At 36.4% G+C, this 21,803-nt stretch overlaps 1 protein-coding gene across 2 annotated transcripts in view; it reads right to left on the bottom strand.

Annotated features, from left to right (window-relative positions):
* HIBCH (3-hydroxyisobutyryl-CoA hydrolase) overlaps positions 1-21,803 on the bottom strand; it is a 53,319-nt gene that overhangs the window by 1,970 nt on the left and 29,546 nt on the right. Inside the window, exons 7-13 of one of the 2 annotated variants that reach the window (XM_012727692.1) lie at positions 15,994-16,072; positions 14,452-14,597; positions 13,390-13,476; positions 10,149-10,207; positions 9,411-9,492; positions 3,209-3,328; positions 746-779 (exon numbers count right to left, since the gene is read on the bottom strand). In XM_012727692.1, coding sequence (XP_012583146.1) covers positions 746-779; positions 3,209-3,328; positions 9,411-9,492; positions 10,149-10,207; positions 13,390-13,476; positions 14,452-14,597; positions 15,994-16,072 — 607 coding nt within the window. The remainder of the gene's footprint in view (positions 1-745; positions 780-3,208; positions 3,329-9,410; positions 9,493-10,148; positions 10,208-13,389; positions 13,477-14,451; positions 14,598-15,993; positions 16,073-21,803) is intronic. The other variant, XM_012727694.1, reaches the window with a different exon arrangement.

The raw sequence follows: 21,803 nt of genomic DNA, 5'->3' as shown, positions 1-21,803 counted from the left end.
CTTAGGAGTCACATAGTATCCCCACAGGTGATAAGAATGAGGCAATCTGTAACTTCTCCTTAAAAGGGGATCTCTATTTTCTGGTTGTGGTGGGAGACTAGATACAGGGTATGCAGGGTTTCATAAAACAGCATGTGAAGCTGTAATTATCTTTTTTTAAAGAGTGGGGAGGGAGCTACACTTAATATGGTTGTGGTAAGGGATTTCAATAATACATAAAATGTTCATAATTCTTGTGAATAAAAATAGTTAAACATACCAACTGTACAGTGAGCCTATACAAATCAATCAGCATTAACATACTAACTAAAGAAGCAGTCTGAACAAAGGAAACAAACTACCCCAGGAAGTAAAGGTAAGAGGTTTTCTGAATAATTAAATGTGGATACTGGGGTTTTTAAAGGATTAGCTGCCTACCTACTAGATTCTAGTATCAAGCCAGTGGTGATTCTGAACACTGATATTATGATCCTTGCCAGTTAGGCAGTTTTACATTCCCTGAACAGTATAAACAAAAACAACCTGAACATTCTTTCCTACAGGAATCTCTTCCCCTTGGTTAAAAAGCTCCCATAACCAACTGAATAGTCCACTGAAGGTGAAAAGAAGAGTATTAAATTATGTACCATTTTATTTCAATTGAATACAATTTCTTTTTAACTAACACTGTTAACAAATTTTTGCTATGTAGGCAGTTCAGATTTTTCAAAAGATCTTATGAAGAACACAGTTATTTGTCACTTACCTGCCCTAACGCCTTCGTGAAAGTCATGGCCTCCCTGTAAGAAAATAAAGATTAAATAGGGAATTTCTGGTATTCTTTTTCCTGTTCATCTTCTCTCTCCACCCTCTTCAGTCTCCTCCTCTATGGCCACAACTAAAGCATGGCATCCAGAGACTGGACCACATCTGGTAACACATGTGATCACCACCCTTGTTTGCTTGAGGATCTTCACAGCTACAATCTCTGATTTTATCCCCAAGCTCTACTGATCCTGCCACTTCCTCGCCACCCTCCCTCTTTACCTGGTCCCTTTCCTGGTGGTTTCTTTTTCTTGAAAATACCCTCATGTTCCTCAAGCTTTTCCTCCCCCTTCTTTAGCCCTTGAAAGAAGCAGATCCCAGCACCAGCTGAACACTACCATTTACCTCTGCCTATAACAAAGTGGCTAGATCTTCTTGCATGAAAATCATATAACCATGACAGGTTTCATCTGAAATGACCACAAATCTCAAATAGGCAAAGTAAACCACCCCAAAATCCATATTCTCTTCCCCACATGACCCAAGATAATGACTTAAAATGTCTTCTATCCCCTCAACCTCCACCCCAGTAAATGCTCCTCTCACTGTATTAAGCTAATGACTTTTACGTCTATATTAAAAAGAGAACTCCTACCCGACAATCGGACGTTCTCTCTTTCCACTCTGAAATACCTGCCCCATTCCTGACTGTGGGGGGGCCGCCCCCTTTCAAAGGCCAGTGCTCCGGCGCATTCCCACTCCCTCTTGCCTTGCCAAGGACTTGAGCATGAGGTTTCTAACTTTGCCTTTTCTGAGTAAAATGGGCTTCTTTTTTAGCATCACAGGCAGGAAAAGTTAGTAGCTTGAAAGCATGAAGTTCCAATGTCTGCAATGACCTGTTTCTACTATGTACTGACTATCTGACTTTGTGCCATCTCCTTATATGAAATCTCAATACATGGATCATACAATTAACTACACTCCAGGGCAGAGTCTCACAGGCAGTGCTAGTGTCTGTCAGCATTATTAGCATCATCAGCATAACCTTTTTATACACTGGATCATTCCCAATCATTTATACACACACTTTGTAACTTCATCTTTAAAATAAAAAGAGGAACCATACTCCCAGGTGCTGCCCTTCTTCAAGAAGACAGTTACCTCATGTCCTCTCCCGTTCTTCACAAACCCTCGATTCATCTCCAAGTCAGTTTACCACACTAACTTCTGCCCCAATACACCTCTGAAACAGTTTGCCAAAATCATCCCTAACTTCAGAGCTGCAGTGTTAAGAGTGCTTTCATCATCACCAACTAAATACTTCAATGTTCAGCACCGCTCAGCACTCTCCCCTGGACGTGCTCCTCTCTTGCTTTCAGGGCACCACACTCTCCTATTTCTCCTTTTTATTTCTTTCATTGCTCTTTTTCTCCTCTACCCCACCTTGGAGCTCAGATCTGGCCTGCTCATTTCTTTCTAGATATTACCTTTTCTATGCTTAGCACCTGAGTGGTCAATTCTGTAATACAAGGTTGTGCCACCCTGCACAAGCATAGCCAGTTTCCCCATTTTACTCAGAAAAGGCAAAGTTATAAAGACCGTCAGGGCCTTGTGCTCTACAGCCCCTCTCCCTACCCTGTTAGCTCTGACCTCGTCTCTCTCACTCATTAGAAGCCCCGCCCCACTCCATCCACACCCAATGGTGGCTCCTAGAACAAGAACACACACTGCCACCAGCTCTGGATGGCCTCTCCCTGGGGTGTCATTCCCCCAGACACCTGCACAGCATATCACTCACTACTTTCAGGTCTTAACATCTTGGTGAGGTCTTCTCTGGTTTGTTACATATAGCTAATGTGCTGGCTGAGAGAGGAAGTCAGTCGATCGAGACAGTGCACTAAGTGTACAGTAGAAATACGGACTGTGTGAGCTGCCCAGGGTACAGCCAGGTGTGCAGGCCATGGCGAGAGGCCACCTGGCTCCACATGCCACGTGTCTGCCACTGAAAAGCTGCCCAGCCTTGGCAGGTCACCTTCTATGCCAGCTTCCTCAGCTGTGAAGTGGAGATGGTAACAGTACTTATCCTTCTAGCAAAAGTGTGAGATTTAATGGAGAGAATATATATATACACAGAGCTGTTTACAGCTCATCTTAGTAAAGTGAGATCTAGTGAACTTATTATGTTCTTGCCCAGTTCACAAAGATAATACCTGGGAAACAGTTCAGTTCAATTTTGAACGCCACATGAGTACAGATGCCTTTGTACACTGCCATGCAAATCTAACTGCTGTTTCATAGACTTACCATCTGGAAGCAACACTTCCTTCACACCTTAACTGGCCTATTATATTTTTACAGAATAGATTTACAAATTGTTTTTTCTTGTTTAAATTTTCTGTATTTGACATGTTTTACAATAAGCATGTTGCTTTATTACTAGAAAATGACTTAAAAAAATTCTTACCATACAATACTGACTCAGTCGATATTCCATGGTTAATACTTCTTTCAAGGTCTTCGAAGACCCCTCCATGAGTTGTCTTAATGTGATCTTTAGGGATGTTGGAGACATTCTGTTAATGACCTATTGGAGAAGAATTATTTTCCTACTATTAGATAAGCGGTTCCTTTATTGTCTACAAAAAATTGAGTTTTTATGTAATAAATCATGTTAAAATATCTCCCTTAATAGCACTTTGACAAAGTCTTCTATATGACAAAGTCTTATGAAATTAAGATTATACCTAATCCTTTCAAAGCACTGAAGTTTTCTAATCCGTTACAAAATAGACTACTATTTTGTTGATTTAATATCTACATTACAGTAATTGCTTCTATACCTATAACTCAAATAATAAATTTACATTTTATAGTTAATCATGACCCTAACTGGATAAGCAAACTCTATGCACGTGGCATAAATCATGATATGCTAAAAAGAGTACTTACAGAAGTGACATGGCCACTCTCACTGCTTTAGCCTGCAAAGTCAATGAAGCGACAGTCCCCTTCCCACCAGCAGCCCTCCGAGTGGGCCACGACCACTGCCAGCACCACTGCTACGCTGAGCTGCCTCGGTCCTTCTGTCTTGGTTTGGCACTTTACATGCCATCATGAAGCCTCAAAGCACAAAAATCTGTCTCCTGTTGAACTTCCTCAGTTGGCTACTAATTACTTTCAGGGCTGTTCCCCCGGCCCCAGTTATCTGTGCTTATGTCACACATACACCAGAAAAAAACTAGGAAGAAACTTCAAAAAGTCCCATTTTTCATACATTAAGAAGTGCTAAAAAGATTAAATCTTTAAAAAGATTAAAGATTTTTCATAAGACAGACATCACTTGTAAGAATCAAGTCCTTCCTGATAACCCAAGGAAACTCGTCTCCAACAACCCTCCGTATAGGCTAGCTGGCAACTGGCAAAGAGGCTGAGGGCCTGGGCTCAGATGGCTCGGGCACACAGTCGTAGCTCCACCACCTAACTCCTACATGACTGACCTGGTCTCATTTCTAAGTCAGAGATAATACTGTCTACCACTTAAATGGTATAGCAGCACACCGGTGTATGCAACAGAAATTAAGCAAAACGGGAGGGAGAGGGAGGAGGAATTTAGGGAACATATGTCACTTAGCTCTATAAGGCAGGTATTTTTCACACAGGCACATTTTACAAATGGAAATCAGGCTCTGAGATGAATTTGTCCAGGGTCCATAGGAAACCAAGCCTGCTGACTCCAAGCTACCTTTTTCCACTATTGAAGGCTATAAAAATAGTTCTCAATATTAAATGCTGAAAAGAAGTCAAAAGGAATAAAGACAGGGAGGAGGACATTGTGTCAAGTGCTAAAGGAAGTCAATGAACACTTGTTCGTATAATTTTGATGACAAGGGGTAAGACAAAATTGGCAGCTTGAGGAAAAACAGCATAAAGGGAACATTTGCTTTTTGTTAGATTTTTTTTGGTAATGGTAGGAAAAGTCGTTAAAAGTAATGGCAGAAGAAAACATGCCACTCAAGAAGGTAACGATAAAGGAGGAGACCACTGATGCAGCCACTTCCTAAAGGAAGCAGAAGGTGGGATGAGAGCATAGGTGGCTGGCAAGGAAGCGAGGCACATGTGAGAGGAACCAGAGGAGGCCTGGGGGAACGTGCTAAGGGAGTTCAACAGCTAACATGGCCTGCTTCAATGAGGAGTGAGACTGTAGACTGTTCTTGAAAATTTGAAAGCGACTAGAACCCGGATCTCCAACTATGCCAGGAATATGCTTATATAATCCAGCACCTACACAGCATTTCTATTTCCTGGCAGAACATTCAGTGTCCTAAACAATTTATTTGATCCTTTAAAGATGAGCCAATTCCTGTAGGTACATGAGTCAACTTTCTTTGTTCTTTTATCAAATGAGTAACATTCTCATCTCAATTCGACAATTATTATTGAGCATCTATTATGCATTAAACTCCTGAGAGGAAACAACAGGACATGGTTCTCTCATTCAAAGGGCATGATCAGCATCATAACCACTGTCTTTTGATGGAATCGTAAAAATCCTTGTTTTAAGGAGTTTTACTGATAAGAAATTTCCAACTAAATTCTGGATACTGCCACAGCTGCTTCCCACAGGAGTCCACAGAACACTCAGTAACTCACAGCGCGACATGCACAATCAAGAGGAAGACAATACTCAACAAGCCTGGTGCAATCAAAACAATATCCATCAATTAGAAGAATTGGAACTTGTGTGGGTTTTTTCCTTTATTAAAAAAAAAGCCACTTGTAACATTCTCTAAAATTCTAGAAAGTTCTGCCAGATTTAACCCCAAAAGGCTATAATGGAACAGTTCATATATACATTCATAAAATTTTACTTAAATGCACTAAAAGTAGAGTTGATATTTAAGAGGGTAAAGACAATGAACAGGATATGAGAATGTAAGGAGCTAATAAATAGAAACAAATTGTTTGTTTCCTTGCCTCTAAGGAATATATAAAGGACTAAGATGAGCATAAACTGGAAGTATTTTACTTTTATCTAAAAGGCTACAGCATATTTCAAATATACATGCTGTGAGATGAGCTTTCTAATCCTTCCATTATAAAAACAACTTGCAGGCCTTGCCTGGTGGTGCAGCAAGTTAAAGCACAGCACTAAGAAGCTAAAGCCACTTCAGCATGAGTTCCATCCCCTCCCGCCCTGAAGGTGACCCACATGGCACGGCAGACCTCTCCTGACCCGCCCGCTGCTCCCCTCAGCAGTGTACTTCATCAATCTGCCTGTTCTGCTCCCCACTCTGTCTCTGGTGAATCCTCTCACCGCCCCTGCACCTCTGGCCTGTACCCGAGTTCTGTATGCACAAAGAAAGAAATCTTTAAAAAAAAACAAAACTTGCAGTTCTTGTCTCGAGACTCTATACCTGTATCTACGCAGGTATCACTTAACCACTCATTCCCTTCTTCTGGACTCTGCTCAGATGTCTCCTCTGCAAAGTCTTTTGGATTCCATAATATTCTGGACACCCACAGTAACTTGTGCAACCCTCTATTTTAGCTGCATTTATCATATGTCTCCTCCACCAGGTTGTAAACTCCCTGCCAGGTGCTAGTTCTCCCTTTATGTGCCTCAGAGGCCAGTACAGCCACTTATCCTCATTCAGTCATTGCACCTACCAAGACAAAGGGCCTGTGATATAGCTACCTAAACGGATAAGAGTAAACAAGTTTCTCAGGAATTTATGGTCTAGAAGCTGACACTCAGTAAAGCAAAAGGACAGAGGAGACAGTGGGGAAAAGATGCATGATGTGGAATAGATCATTATGGTATTTTACTACACTGACAGTGAAGATCTGAAGCTGTGTGGTGTCAAGGCTCAAATGGGAAGTATCTCTTTGCATTTGTATTTTGGGTTGAATGAAATTAAGTAGAAGGCAGAATTTAGTTCACTGTAAATCATATCATCTGTTATTTTTAAATAGCATACATCACTGGTATATCCTATTAAAGTCTGATTTTTTAAAACCAGTTTAAACTATGGTTAGGTTTTGCTATGAATTGTGACTATTTTTCTAAGTAAGTATTTTATATACTGTACATGTATATACAAATCTTTTCTAACATGTTCACACTGACAATACCAAGTAACTAAACTGGAAGCATCACTGAATACTGCAGTTTCACAGAAACATTTTTACTTTTAAATTTATTTTTTCCACTCTAAAGTAGGTATTTATTACACAAATACCAAATAGCTCTTTAAAGAAATGAACACTAGTATTTCTATTTCTTACCTACAGTAAAAAACTCAGTCATCCAAGAGGAATGCTTTTTGCAATCTTAAGACTTATCTGGTAATTACTTAAAAGCATCATAATTTAAATAAAATGAAGAGACAGTATCTAAAGATGCAAGTACTGCTACTGCTTATCTTTAAAGCTCATGATAACATTTTAAGGGTCACTAGATCAATCTTTCTATCTACACTAACTACATAAATACATTTCCCTATTAAGGTTCATTGTAGTCTTTCCCAAAAGCACAATGTATTCATCAACACTGCCATGAATTTTCCTTCATTAATAGAAATAAACCCTTAGTGCAATGGGCACCTTCAGCAAATGTAGACTTCTATAGGTCAAGCAGTGTTAAACATAGTTTGGTATGTCATTTATTTTTCTTTTAAAGATTAGCTTTACTGAGGTAATTTACATATAAAATTAATTCATTTTAAAGTGCACAGTTCTAAAGTTTTGATAAATGTATACTGTTACTGTGTTTTAAGTATTCCCACAATCCAGCCACAGTCCACTTCCATCACCTAAATGAGCTGCCCTCCATTTAGCTCCACCCCCCAGCAACAGCTGTGTTTTCTGTCCCATAGTTGTACTTTTCTAGATTCTCATAAAAATAAAATCTACAGCAGTTGGTCCTTTGTCTCTATTTTCTTTAACTTGGCATAATGCTTCTAACATTCATGTTTTTTCATGGATCAGTAATTTACCTCTTCTTATAGCTGAGTAACATTCTACTGTGTGAATTATGTCACAATCTGTTTATCCATTTAGTATTTAATAGGGGTTGGGCTGCTTTCAGTATTTGGCTGTTAGTTTATAAAGTTACTATATCAATTGAATACAAGCATCTCTGTAGACATACGGTCACCATTTTTCTTGAGTAAATTTCTAAGTAGTAAGTGTAGTTGGATCGTATAGTAAGTGTACATTTGAATTTATAAAAAACTGTCAAGTTGCTTTCTCGTTAGCAGGGCTGAGTTCTAGGTTACTCCACATCCATACCAACACTCAGTACTGATGTTGTAAACTTTAATTTTAGTCTTCTAAGGGATGGACACTATCAGCCTGATTATGGTTTAATTTTTTTTTTTTTATTTTTCTGACAAAGATTTTGAGCACTTTTTTATCCTTACTGTAACTGTGCTACACGACCATTTTCAAATGAAATTGCTGAGTGCACACTTACTGGGCCTATTACTGGTGGAATACTAGTTTCACCAAAGAACAAACCTGCAAGTCAAAATCCTTTAAACATAAATAATTACCTACAGACATTCCAAAAAGCAGGTAGTAATAACATTAATTTACTTCTCAGTTAGGGAAGTTTAGCTGATCTGCCTATCCTTGAAAGTTAATAACAGCCCAATCCTAAGTAAAATCTTAGCATATATATTTGCTTAAGATTTCTCCTGAGTAGGAAGAACACAAGGGACTATGTGATGGTGCACAAGTGAACTGGGGGTGGGAATTTCACAGGAAAATCACACATTGTATAAAAGTGAAGGATGATGTAATGAGCATATTAAAAAAACATACACCTTAAAAAAAAAAATACAGTTACCAGTGGGGAAATGTTTTCATCACCACAGGTAAGATTCCATTCAATCTTTTTATCATTAAGTTTCCTGAAAACAAAACTGCTATAATTATATCTATAAACTGAAAAATACAACCAGATAAAGACAAGCTTAAGCACCTTTTCTTGTAAGTTAAGGAAACACTTTTTTCTGAAGTCTGATATAATCCAAGATTCTTACTCATATGATAGTTCCAAGAATATCAGTACCCAGTGTGCTCTCATTTTTATAAAAATGGCTTTTCTTCTGTCACACTGTAAGAAAGATCAAAGTGTACACCTCACACTGAGAAGAATCTGAGCTAAAAAATCAGCTATGGCTACAGATGGAGCCTCTTGTTAGTTTTAAAAGGATCCTATTTATATTGAAACTACTGCTTAGAAAGACCATATATTCATCTGTTTTATGAACAGAACTTCTTGACTGTCACAACTGTGATGTATTAATAAGGTGTATACACTAGTGAACCAATCCTTCCAATGAAAATGTCCCTACACACACCTCCCGCAGGACAGGGAGGACAGCTGTGGGCGCAGCGTGCAGACTAAAGTCCTCCTGTTTCACTCAAAGGGCTACAAACAGTTCAGCTGCTTTGCCATCAATATCCAGCAGATAGGACTGCTGCATTTAAGGAAAGGTTTTGTGGAACAGCTATACTGGGTTCAGATGAGTACAGGAGAAGAAACAAACAAAGAACAGTGCAGTGGCCTATGTCTCTACCAAGAAGCACTGGCACCTCTCAGAGGGGCTGCCCATCACAGAAATTCATCATGCTTGGGGCAGAAATGATCCATATATTACCTTCAATTGTTCTAAGGCAAAAGATGAACCATCTTGCTGTAAATTTTCAATAATTTTTTCCATAGTATTGGCTGAAAACCAACTATAAAAAAAAAAGAAACACATAATTTCACCAATGTACAAATGATTTCTTCTTTTCAAGGCAGCAATGAACCAAAATATAGGCTTCTCCAAACCCCATCTGGATAATTAAAATCTTTCCAACCTATTTTACAGATGATGAACTAGTACACTGAGTCTCTGGGGAAGTACGTGCAGTTTATCTTCAATGCAAGTCTAAGTTATCTCTTTTGCTTTCTTGCATATATTATATACAAGTAAATGCTAATTATGAAAAACTGATACTTCTAAAATGCAGAATAGTTGTCTTATTTTACAATAGTTTTCCTTGTTTCTTTAAGCTACTGTGTCAAGCTATCAAATCACTGCACAAACACTTCGCTGATCTGCTTGATAAAACTTTCAAAGGACTTTACAAAGATTAAACAATGCATTTGTAATTTTCTAACCTTTTCCTCATTAAAAAAAAGATGTTTTGCAGTATAGTGAGTCAGAATTAAAGATTACTTAAATATAATGGAGTCATCTCCAAGAATATGTAAAAACTTACTTTCAAAGTAAGTCTAAAAGCACTATACTAACTGCTATCATTATCAAATCCAATGAAATTGCAATATAGGCAAATTAAATTTAATCTTTCAAAAGAAATAGACAGAATTGAGATCTCTCTTTAAGTACCTGTTTATTTTGTCCATGTGTTCTTCAAGTATAAAAGGTTTATCTTGATCAATCTTCGACTGAAGAAAGATTTCAATTAATGCAAAGTAAAAATCTTTTTTAAAATCCTTAAATATTTCTTTGTAATTAATGACACTTTGTGTTGGATTAGCACTATCAACCTATATCCAAAAGTCTCATAAATAACTATCACTCTATGTTCAAAATTCCAACAAGATGTTACTTCAAAGTAGCCTGTAAAGTGTCAAAGGCAAAAAAAAAAAATTGTATCCATCCACCAATCTCTCACTACATAGCCTACATTATTGTTAAAACATTATCGATTAATGAAAGGATTATGGAGCTCCTAAGAAGTATTTCTGCTCTGATTCTGACCTCATGGAAACATCCCTGTTATCCCTTCAGCACTGAACTACAGGGAGAGGAAACAGTAATTCCCAAGTACTTAAACAACAATAATTAGGATTAATAAAAATTCCAGATCAAAAATCATTCCTCTCATGCTGATAGTTCCAGTTAATTCCTCTGGCACTACATCTTTTCTTTCTCAGTTTGTGTCTATTCACAGTCCAGGTCCTTCTTACGCACAAATTCCAGCTTGTCAAGGTCATTCTTAAACTGTGGAATATACACCTCTACTACAGGTGTGACTGAATCATAGCAAAATACAGCAGGGCTGCACACACCCTTATTTATTTTGGATACAATACTTTTAACTAGTGGCACTAACTCTGGACTAGTTTGGGGGAAATCATATCATGCTGCTGTCATACAATGAATGACCAGTCCCACCGGAGGCTACATTTCTCCTATCCTATGTGAACTTTACACTCACTTGGCAATGAAAAGATTTTCACTTATCTCTGTGATACTATGATTTGTAAAAAGAAATACATATTTGGTTTTTGTCCAGATGTTTGGTCTTTAGTTCCTGGCTCATAGCTCCCAAAACTTTGGGAATTTCCTAAGCAGAAAGTGTCCTTTTTTAAAATATTTGGTCTTTTATCACTTACAGAACTAACCATGAAACGGTTATCTTTCTCCTTCAAACTCTTACCTAATTTAACTTATTTTCTTATTTTCAGCTCAATTTGATTTAAAAAAAAAATGCTGCCAGTATTCTCATCCAAATCACTGAGAAAAATGCTGCAAAGACCAAGACCCTAGACTAGTATCTACATATTTAAAAGAATTCTTGCTTAAGGCTTCTCAACCCCTGCACACTGTAATCCATTCTGTATTTGCCCAATTTGACAACAGGAGTCACTGTCAAATGTTTTCAAAACATGATAAAATCCTCATATGCTCTGTACTCATTTATTGTAATCAGTATTCAGGTGCTCTGCCAACCTATACTGGTATTTTTCAGTTCTAGTTAATGTATTTATTTGTGTGTATGTGTGTGTGTTTAAGTGTATCTCTAAATATTTCCTCTTTTCCATCTTCTCTAATGTGAGTTACTAATAATTAGATATTAGCCTTTTAGAATAATACCTCTGGTTTTTCTTTCTCTTCATTTCCATCTTATTAATAATGTTTTTGAGTTTTATTAAAAGGAATTGATTCCTCAATCATCAGTTTTAATCTGTTGTGGGTATTTTTTCCATTTTGCTATTATTTTGAATTTCTTTTTACTCTTGGACTACTACTCTTTATGACACCTAGTGGTACTTTATAGATGAAATATTTTCCTCTTATCTGCAGTAAAATAAATCCCAAATAATCATAATAAAGTTTCCTTCTTCCTTATTGTCTGCTTTAAGTGCCCTTTTTGTTGAGGCCACTCTCTTTATGTTTGCCAATCCTTGTCTTTCTGTGTGAAGCACCAAAATTAGGAAACTTTGTACTGCAGTTACAGGACTGTCAGCTGACCACTGCATCAGATGATGATCAGACAAGGAAGTGGATGTTTCAGTCGAGTCCTCAAGTGTCAATATCTACAGGTTCTTTTCTGTTTCGGACTGTTAACTGATGTTCTGTCTGTGCCCTCCAAGAAAATTCAAGTTGAAAGCCTAATCTTCAGTGTGATGGTATTTGGTGGTGGGGTATTTGGGAGGGATTAAGCCAAGACAGTACAACTCTCAGGATGGAATTAGTACCTGATCAGTAAAAATCTCCCTCCCCTCTTTCTCTGCTCCCCACCCCAATCCTTGTCCAGAACTGAATCAGCTGGGCTCTTCATCCTTGATTTCCAAGCCTCCAGAACTGTGAAAAATAAATTTCTGATGTTTAAGCCACCCAGTCTCTGGTTTTTCTCTATTGTTGCACAAATGGACAAAAACAGATGAAATGTAACAGTACTAAAAGCCAACTAGGGAAAGGGACCACAGACTCTCCCATTTGGTGTGCTCTGTTCTTTTCAATAGAGTGTCTCACTTATTGTCCTCAGTCATAAGGTCCTCTAAGAAGCCTCTACTCTTGTGCCAGGCTGTTATAGGGCAGCTGCTCATCAAGAACTTTTGGAAGATCCTTATAAAAGTTAGTAGAGTACTTCCTGTTTTTCTCCTCTACTCTCTAACCCAGTCTTCAGAAGGATCCAGTACTTCACAAATGGTCTCCTAGTTTGCACTTTATTGAAGGCTAACATTTCAGTACTTTCAGTTACTTTCAGTACTTTCAGTATTTCTGCTTTCAAGTTTACAAAAATACTGAAATCTCCTACCTACCATTGTCTTCTTTCTTGTCCTATTTGTCTTTATGGATTCATGGTTTTTTTTATTCCTTTTCTATAATTTTAGTGCGGTTTTAGGAGATAGCATGTATTCAATCCAAACTATTATATAAGTTATGGATCATTTTTTAGATTCTTGGCTTTTACAAAAATAAATTAAGTTAGATACATAAATAAGGACTTAAAAATAAGCACAACGTATTTTATTACTATATTTTGATATATACCAGTTTCACTTTAACAGCTCTACAAACAGCACCAACAATAAACTTCCATTATGAAATGTCAGTGTTATAAAAATTCTTTGAAAGAATCAATCACAAGGTTATGCCCTGAAATTCATCAGCAGTAAGAACACAATGGTGCAGCTGCACAGTAAAGAAAGGCATCTTCTTAGATGGCTGTTGTAACATCTGTGAAGTACTAATACTCTCATCAAACTTTAAAGTAAATAAATCACTATAAATTTACTTATAGCTATACAATATAATATTGTTCAACTGCTAATTTTCCAACTGCTTCCCCTTCTCTATGAATTAAAATAAGAATTTAGGATATTGAAAACAATACCTTGGTGTGGTAACTTTCTAAGACATCTGCAATATTTTCTTTTGAAGGAGATTTCAGGGCTAACAAATCTTCCTCTAACGTGCCCAACTAAAAGAAAAAAGGAAAACAAATTTGAAGCCTCATAGAAATACATAAATATTGTTTTAGGAATCTAAAAATTTTTTAAGCATTTCCTTAAAATTATGATGCTTCTCTCCAACTGAGTCAGTGAGGGAAATTTTCACTTTAATGTACACACATTCCCACACAGCAAATACTACTGCCTTGTAAAGAAGGGATGGATAAAGATGAAAAAAAAAGAAGAAATAGACATTATCCTCTTTGTTTCTATCTGGCTACTAAGCACTTGAAATGATGTGCTGCAACCAAAGGTCTGAATTATAAATTGCATTTTAGTTCATTTTAATTAAAATTGCTATGTGACTAACGGCCACAATAGTTACTGCACAGTTCTACAATAGCACACTTAACTTTCCATCTATAGCCTACATATACATCCATCCCTATGCTCAGCCAAATGGGACTTCTTAACTGTTCAAAACAGCTAATGTCTTCCTGTCCCTGTTTCACACAAAATTAAGTATTTCCTCTCTCTGAAATACTTTTATCTTTAGGCTCAGGTGAACTACAACATCTGTGAGAAGACTTCCAGTCCTTTCTTATAAACATGCTCAATCCCTTTGGCATTTATTTATGCATATAAGAACTAGCACACGGGCCAGAGTTATGGGGAGTGAGAGGATTCACCAGAGACAGTAGAAAACAGACCAAGCAGATTACTGAAATACACTGCTGAAGGGGACCAGTGGGTGAGACAGGAGAGGTCTGCACCATGTGAGTCACCTCCCTGGCCAGGGATTGAACTGGTGCTACAGTGGCTGTGGATCGCTTCATAATGCTGTGCTTTAACCTATTGCACCACCAGGGAGAGACCTCTTTTTGTAAACTATTTTTACATATAGAATACTTGTCTATCAAAAGTCTGATCTCAACAACTGATCTTTGTGCAATGTGAATTACACCAATATTACAAAACTCAATCACCCATCATCCAAGTATTACCTTTTCAGAATCAACAAAGTGTGTAGCAATTCCTGCTCTATACACATCTCTTCCTTTCAGCCTGAATCCTGTTAATGCAAGGAAGTAACCAAGTTTTCCTTGAAGCCGTGGCAAGAAATAACCTCCTCCCACATCAGGGAATAATCCTGTAATTAAATAACAAAGATAGTAATGATTCAATGAAAGAGATGAATATAAAATTTTTTCCCTTTAGTTCAGAAAGTCACTTCTCTATGGAATTTGAGTCTATATTAAAAACATAACTAAGTTATACAATGCAAACAATATCACACAATGCATGCTATAAATTATTGTGTTAACTTAATTTGGATAATTTTTTAAATTTTCATGACATTTCTATAGAAGCCAATAAAGTATTTGATGACAAATGTTTTCTATGTTAGAAATAATCATTACCTAAATTTTATCAACACTTATTTATTGTTTAAGAATCTGAAATGGGACCTCCCTGGTAGCCTAGGGTTCAAGTCTCAGTGGTATCACAACCACTGCGACCCCTGCCAGGTAGCTAACCCATACATGGTGCAGCAGACTGCTCCTGTCTCACCCACTGCTCCCCTAAGTAGAGTATTTCAGAAAACCCACCTGCTCTGTTCCCCAGTGTATCTCGTAAATCCTTTTACCACCCACCTCTAGCTTACACTCCAGTTCTACACAAAAATAAAAATCTTCTGAAAACTAATTTAAATACCTCTCTGAAACAAAAATCTAGTAATTTTCTTTCTAAATGATAAACATAGGAAAAAATATACATAATCTAAGGCTAGTACTGAGAATAGAACTGAGAAAAGTCATCATTTAAATCATTTTTTAAATAGTCATTTGATACTCAAAACACTTAAAGACTAACACAATAACTATTAGTTTGACAATTGAACACATTTATACTTAATACAATCATTTTCACAACTCTTTCCTAAATATAGTATTTTTCAAATTCCCTTATTCTCCATACTGGTAACAAATGAAAAGAGCCATGTATGCGAATACTTGCCAGCATTCTCCTTTTGGTGTTTACGAGCTCCCTAAGCAACTGTGACCCGCTAGTTTTATGTCCCATAGTCTGAAGATTGCATCATTTAATAAGTTGCGATAAATACAAAGCATTCAAATTCTTTCCAATTCTAATTTACAAAAAGTTCCTAGAGTAAAAGGAATTAGTGGTGCATTACTGTAAATAGCAGTATCTTTTAGCACCTATACCTTTGATTCAGACTTTACTCCATATATAAAATTCAAGATGGATCACAGATTTAAATGTAAGGTTATTTTCCTTTTAAGATCTTTTACCTAAAATTAAATTTAGTGTGTTAATGTCTCCAGGTAAGTACTCTTACTTTTGTTGTTTTGGATACAAACACACAACTGTAAACTGTTAGGTATCTTCTTAATAATCCATTTCTTTTTTCATTGCTGTATCTCACACAAGATTTCATTAATTTCTTCAACAACAGTTTATCTAAAATGTATCAAAGTAAGATGTTTCTAAAAGTAACTGCAAATTTTTGGTTTGTTTTTTACCTATTGCTGTTTCTGGCATTGCAAAAAGAGACTTTTCAGTAGCCACTCGGAATTGACCATGAACGGAGAGACCAACTCCCTGGAAAAATAAGACAAGTTGTTTTAAAACACTGTAAAAATAGGAACAAATTCACGTAATCAACAATGTTACAAATCAAGTAGGTTATCATTATATGCCAGAGGAATTTCTTTCAGGAAATAGAGAGAAACCCCGAGCCACCCAATTTCAGAAGCATTTACTGGCAAAAAAAAAAAAAAAAAATAAGAGACTCAAAATCTTAGACTTATTTTAGCTAGTATGTTTTCAGTCAGTACTCTGTATGTAGTATGCCTCATATTCTTTTCCAAATCCCCTATCATTTCAAATTAGATGCAATATTTCAGATGACTGACTTTCCCCAGTCATGAACATTGTTAGGAGCACCAATCATTAAAAATACACAAGAAAGTTATTCTAGTTAATTTCAGTAGAATTGAGTATGACCATTAATTTACATATTTTTCAAATATAATTAATATCACTTTCTCAGATACAACATTTAATTAAACCAACTACATAACTCTTAAAAATTGATAACTGAGCATGAATTTTAGAAAAATAAATTTGGCTAAAAGACTATCCTTGGCTTGTCCAAAAAAGGACAGTCTCCTTTGAATACGCAGTACCTGAATAAAATTAAACAAGAATGCATGTGCATAAAGCATCCAAGTTCATCCCAGTATTCATACAGTAACATCTATTTTCTGTTATAGCTTCTCCACATTATTCAGAACTTCTTTGAGATCATCTTAGCACTTCACATTCTTAATCCTTTCTAATATATGTACTCTACCTTTGACATCATAGAGTGAAACATAGAAAGCATTTGAAACAAAGCAGATAGTTCAAAAAGTCTGAGCAAAATAGGGCCACTTTTTCCATGAGTCTTCCCATTTTTTTCATCATTTCTTTAATTCTTTCAAGTGTTTATATATTCAATTCATATATTCAATCCAGGCATTTAAAAAACTATTACAGGCCCTCCCTGGTGGTGCAGCAAGTTAAAGCACAGAACTAAGAAGTTAAAGCCACTTTAGCATGCATTTCATCCCCGCCCAGGAGGTGACCCACATGGCGCAGCAGACCTCTCCTGACCTGCCCGCTGCTCCCCTCAGCAGTGTACTTCCTCTGTTGGCCTGTTCTGCTCCCCACTCTGTCTCTGGTGAATCCTCTCACCCCCTGCACCTCTGGCCTGTACCCTGGTTTCTTGGAAGCTATTACAATTTTTTTTAAGAAAAAAATTGAAGAAAACACTAAAAATCACATGCAATTTCTTATAAATTTTATATACTAAACTGCCAGGTTTAAATTTGAGGACAATGAAAATTAACATGGAAATGAATAAACTTATTCATTTACTACCTACAGCCTTTGATGTCAACACATATATGTTAAATCCACAATTATTGGTCTTCTCTGTACAGGAAAATATCAAATATGTGACAAATTTTCTAGTAGGGCACAGTCAACTAACCATGTTAACCCAGATTATATATACACTTCAGAATCATGTGAAATCTTACAAATTCTAATAAAAATAAAACATTGCTTGCTTTATTGATTTCCTCTATGAAGAACCCTTGCCTCACATTCTACTCTCTACTATCATATTGTAGTGAAAATTTAGTGCTTAGGAACATCGTGTGTAGAAACTTCAAAAGGATTTTGCAGTTTTCCAATGATGTTCCTCAGGCCCTAGGACTCAGAAGAGCTGCATTCATCTGGGGCTGCCTGCTCACCAACTGGCCATTACTTAGCCTGGCCCTGTGGTTGTTGCCAACTACATTATTTCTGGATTCTTTAAACAGCACATGACTACATCCCCCTTTATAAAATACTCACAAGTATGATCACAACCGTAAATCCCAGTCTTATTTCTGTCCCTAGATAAACACATTAATTTGGTATGTAATCTTTTAGATTCTTTCCCTAGATATCTGTAAACATATTTGAACAAGTGTATGGACAGATATACATTTTTTTAACATACTAGTTTATTTTCCCATCATTTTGTGCATTTTTCCATCTCAGGTGCAATCTCCATGGGTTTCCCAACACCAAATTACTCTGTGCCATCACCATAGTCCACTGTTTTTAATCCCATTCCCCACTCCACCGCCATAAAATGTCTCTGGTATACAGCTGTTCATTATTATTATTATTTTCTTGCCTGGTCCATTATACTCCTGCTATGAGTGAAACCTGGATAGGTATTTTTAAATACATAATTAAAATTCAAACTCTATATTATGCACTGCCAAGGCATACAATGGGTGATGCAAAAGCTTACACAAAGAGTCTCAGATTTAAATTCTACTCAGAGAATGAATAAACTCCTGCCCAGAATGAACCCTGCTTCACAGTAAGAGTCTTCTCTCACCATCATTCAGGATTATAGATGGTGCTTTAAAGCAAATACAATTTTTGTTAGAAATACAGAATTTTCAACACACATTATTTCACTATGGTATGAAAATTTGATATAATGATAAAGTAGTTTCATAGTGTGATCTCTGGGATCACACAGATTAGATTAGCAGTGAGATCAGCAAGCTCCACAGTAAAAAAGGCTTTCTTTTATACGTCTCACACTAATACTAATATATTCATAGACTAGCATTTTATCAATGCATATTAGTATACTATATAATGTATACTATTGATGTATTAATAAGCTAACTTATAGAGACCACCACATAATGTATTTTTACCCTGCTATTAGATATGTATAATACATACTCTTCTAGAACAAATATTATATTCAATGAAAACAAGTAACTTAGTGAAAAATACGTATTAATATTCAAACATTCTTGGGGGTACTGTTTTTAAATTTTAAAAAAACAGGGAAAAGAAATATGAGTTCTGGTACATCATAAAACAAATTTAAAATAATTTTTAGGGGCCTTCCTGGTGGTGCAAAGGGTTAAGATGCAGCACTATGAAGCTGTCTGCAGCCATTGCAGCACAAATTCAATCCCCAGCCAGGGAGGTGACCCATATGGCACAGCAGACCTCTATTCCTCAGCAGTTTTTCAGTACTTCTGCCTGTTCTGCTCCCCACTGTCTCTAGTGAATCCTCTCATCAGGCACATCTCTGGCCTACACCCCAGCTCCTGTATGCATAAATGAATGTTTGAAAACAATGTTATAAACACATACCTCTTAGATTCATACTCAAGGTTTTTACCTCAAAAAGAACAGTCCCTCAATACATGAATATTTATGAATTATACATGACTCATTAGAATACATAAATGTATTTATATTTAAAGAAAGTTTTAAAAAAGAAGTTCTAAGAGACCACTGCCTTATTTCACAAGCAAGAATTTTTGTAACAGGTATACTTTTAGTCTCATTTACTAAGGATTCCATTAATTCTAAAATGTGCTAACTAATATTCATATCAATGTATTTGCGAACATACCAAAATCTACTCTCAAGGTGGAAACTCACCTTATAGTAGAAGGTAGCCTAGAAATAAGCAGTTGCTTTATATGATTTTTCTATCTCCTTAAAATACAAACAACAATTTTTTTCCTAGTATAGCAACTGAGCAAAGCATTTTTCCCCCCGGGAGGCTGATGATTATGTCTGTACTGATACTACCCTATCTTTCCCAGCCTAGGAAAAGGCTGTTTATGAACCAATGTGACAACAGCACTATCCCAATATTTCTCCCAAAAAAATTATTTTTACCAAACATTTGTATTATTTTTATAGAGGTAACATATGACTTAGGGGTATAAGGTCACAGCTCTTCAGATGTAAGTACTGTACCATCCTCACCACCAAAGCACCTCCATATTCCTCCATCGTATTCCACCGGGACCTCTCCCAGCTTTGCTACCTATCACACCGTTAGTAGTTGCAATTAAGCAAGCAGTTATTTCTAGGGTTGGTTTTGTTTCAGTGTTGTCATTTCCTTTGTTCCACATATGAGCAAACTCATCCAGCATTTATTTGTCTTTCTCCTTCTGATTTACTTCATTTAGCATACTCTCCTTCCATTTCCAAGTTTGTTGTTGCAAATGGCAAAATTTCATGTATTTTTAATGTAATGGCATAGTATTTCACTACATATAAACACAAAATTTTCTTTATATTTTTGTATAGTAGAATAACTGGGGTATAGGTCAGACATGTGGGGTGGGAGTATGAGAGGGTTCACCAGAGTGGGAACAGGAGTATCTACTGAAATACACTGCTGAGAAAAGCAGCTTATGAGACTCCAGGAGAGGTCTATTGCACCATGTGGGTTTGTGGGTTAGCTCTCTGGCTAGGAATTGAACTCATGCTGCAGTGGCTGAGGATAGCTTGATGGTGTTGTGACTTAGCCCCTGCACCACCAGGGCAGCCCACAACTGAAAACAATCTAAATAGAAAACAGAAGGAAATCTAAGTAAGGAGAATCGCATGGGGAAATGCTCAAAACAGACCTCTCTTTGTGAAGAAAAAGATGAACCTTCTCAAAGTGTGGATGTACATCAGTGAGCAGAGGTAGAGTGAAAAGCAAACTAACAGCACAAACTTAGAAATCCAAGGGAAATTTCCTCTCTATTCTTTCTTTATAGCCCCTACTATGTTACAAGTGCAATCTTTAGCAAACTTTTTCATGTTATTCTTTGATAATTCTTCCTTCCTTAGTATATTTTATTGCTGTCTCTGCAACAGAAGGTTACCCATCAATAAAGTCCTTCTATCTTTACTATTTTACTATAGTACTTTTATTTCATTAAAATTGAAGTTTACAGAAAATACTGATTAGTCAACCTTTATCTTGCACATTCACTTCAAGTCTGGTTTCATCACACTTCCAACTATTTGCTTCCACCCTTATCCCCAAAGGACACACAAAAACCACACAGCTCAAGTCATAGTGTCTACAAGTTCATATATCTGAAATCAAATCACCTTGATCTATACAAGTATGCTTAGCAATATCTACAATTCACACAAAAACATTCCAAGAAAAAACATAGGATACTACTATTAATGAACACAGATGCAAAAATACTCAACTAAATGCTAGCAAATTCATTTCATCAATACACTGAAATACATGATTTAGTAGGATTTATTCCAGGGATAAATAGCTTAATATCTACAAATCAACATGATGTACCACATGAACAAAATAAAGGATAAGAATCATAAGCATCTCAATAGATGCAGGAGAACATTTGATACAACTCAACATCCTCTCATGATAGAAACTCAACAAATCAGGTATAAAGGCAAAGTATAAATAAATAATAAAGGCCTTACATGATAAACCCATAGCTAACAATGCACATCAGTGGACAAAGCAGAAGCTTTTCTTCTAAGATTATGAATAAGACAAAATGCCCATTCTTACCACTTTTATACAGTGCAATATTGGAAGTCGCAATGAGAGCAATTAGGCAAGCAAAACAAAAGACACACAAGCTGGAAAGAAAAAACTGTATTGATTATATGATAAAAAATAGGAATTCCTAAGAATTCCATCCCAAAACTGTAAGAATAACAAAATCAATTGTTGCTTCATACAATTACTTTCAGAAAGAGAAATTAAGAAATCAATCTTGTTTACAATTAATTAAAAATAAATACCAAGGAATAAATTTAACTAAGAACATAAAACATCCATACTGAAAACTGAAGAAAAAAATTTTCAAAATATTCCATGTTTGATGGAAGCAGCCCAAATGCCCAAAAGTAGATGACTGGATAAAAAAGATGTGGTACATATATACAATGGAATATTACTCAGCAACCAAAAAAGAGA

This window comes from Condylura cristata, unplaced genomic scaffold (assembly GCF_000260355.1).
Source record: "Condylura cristata isolate star-nosed mole 26May11 unplaced genomic scaffold, ConCri1.0 scaffold00002, whole genome shotgun sequence".
In the NCBI taxonomy this organism is placed as follows: domain Eukaryota; kingdom Metazoa; phylum Chordata; class Mammalia; order Eulipotyphla; family Talpidae; genus Condylura; species Condylura cristata.
Note: the sequence above shows the minus strand (reverse complement) of the source record. Positions and strands in the feature narration are given on the sequence as shown.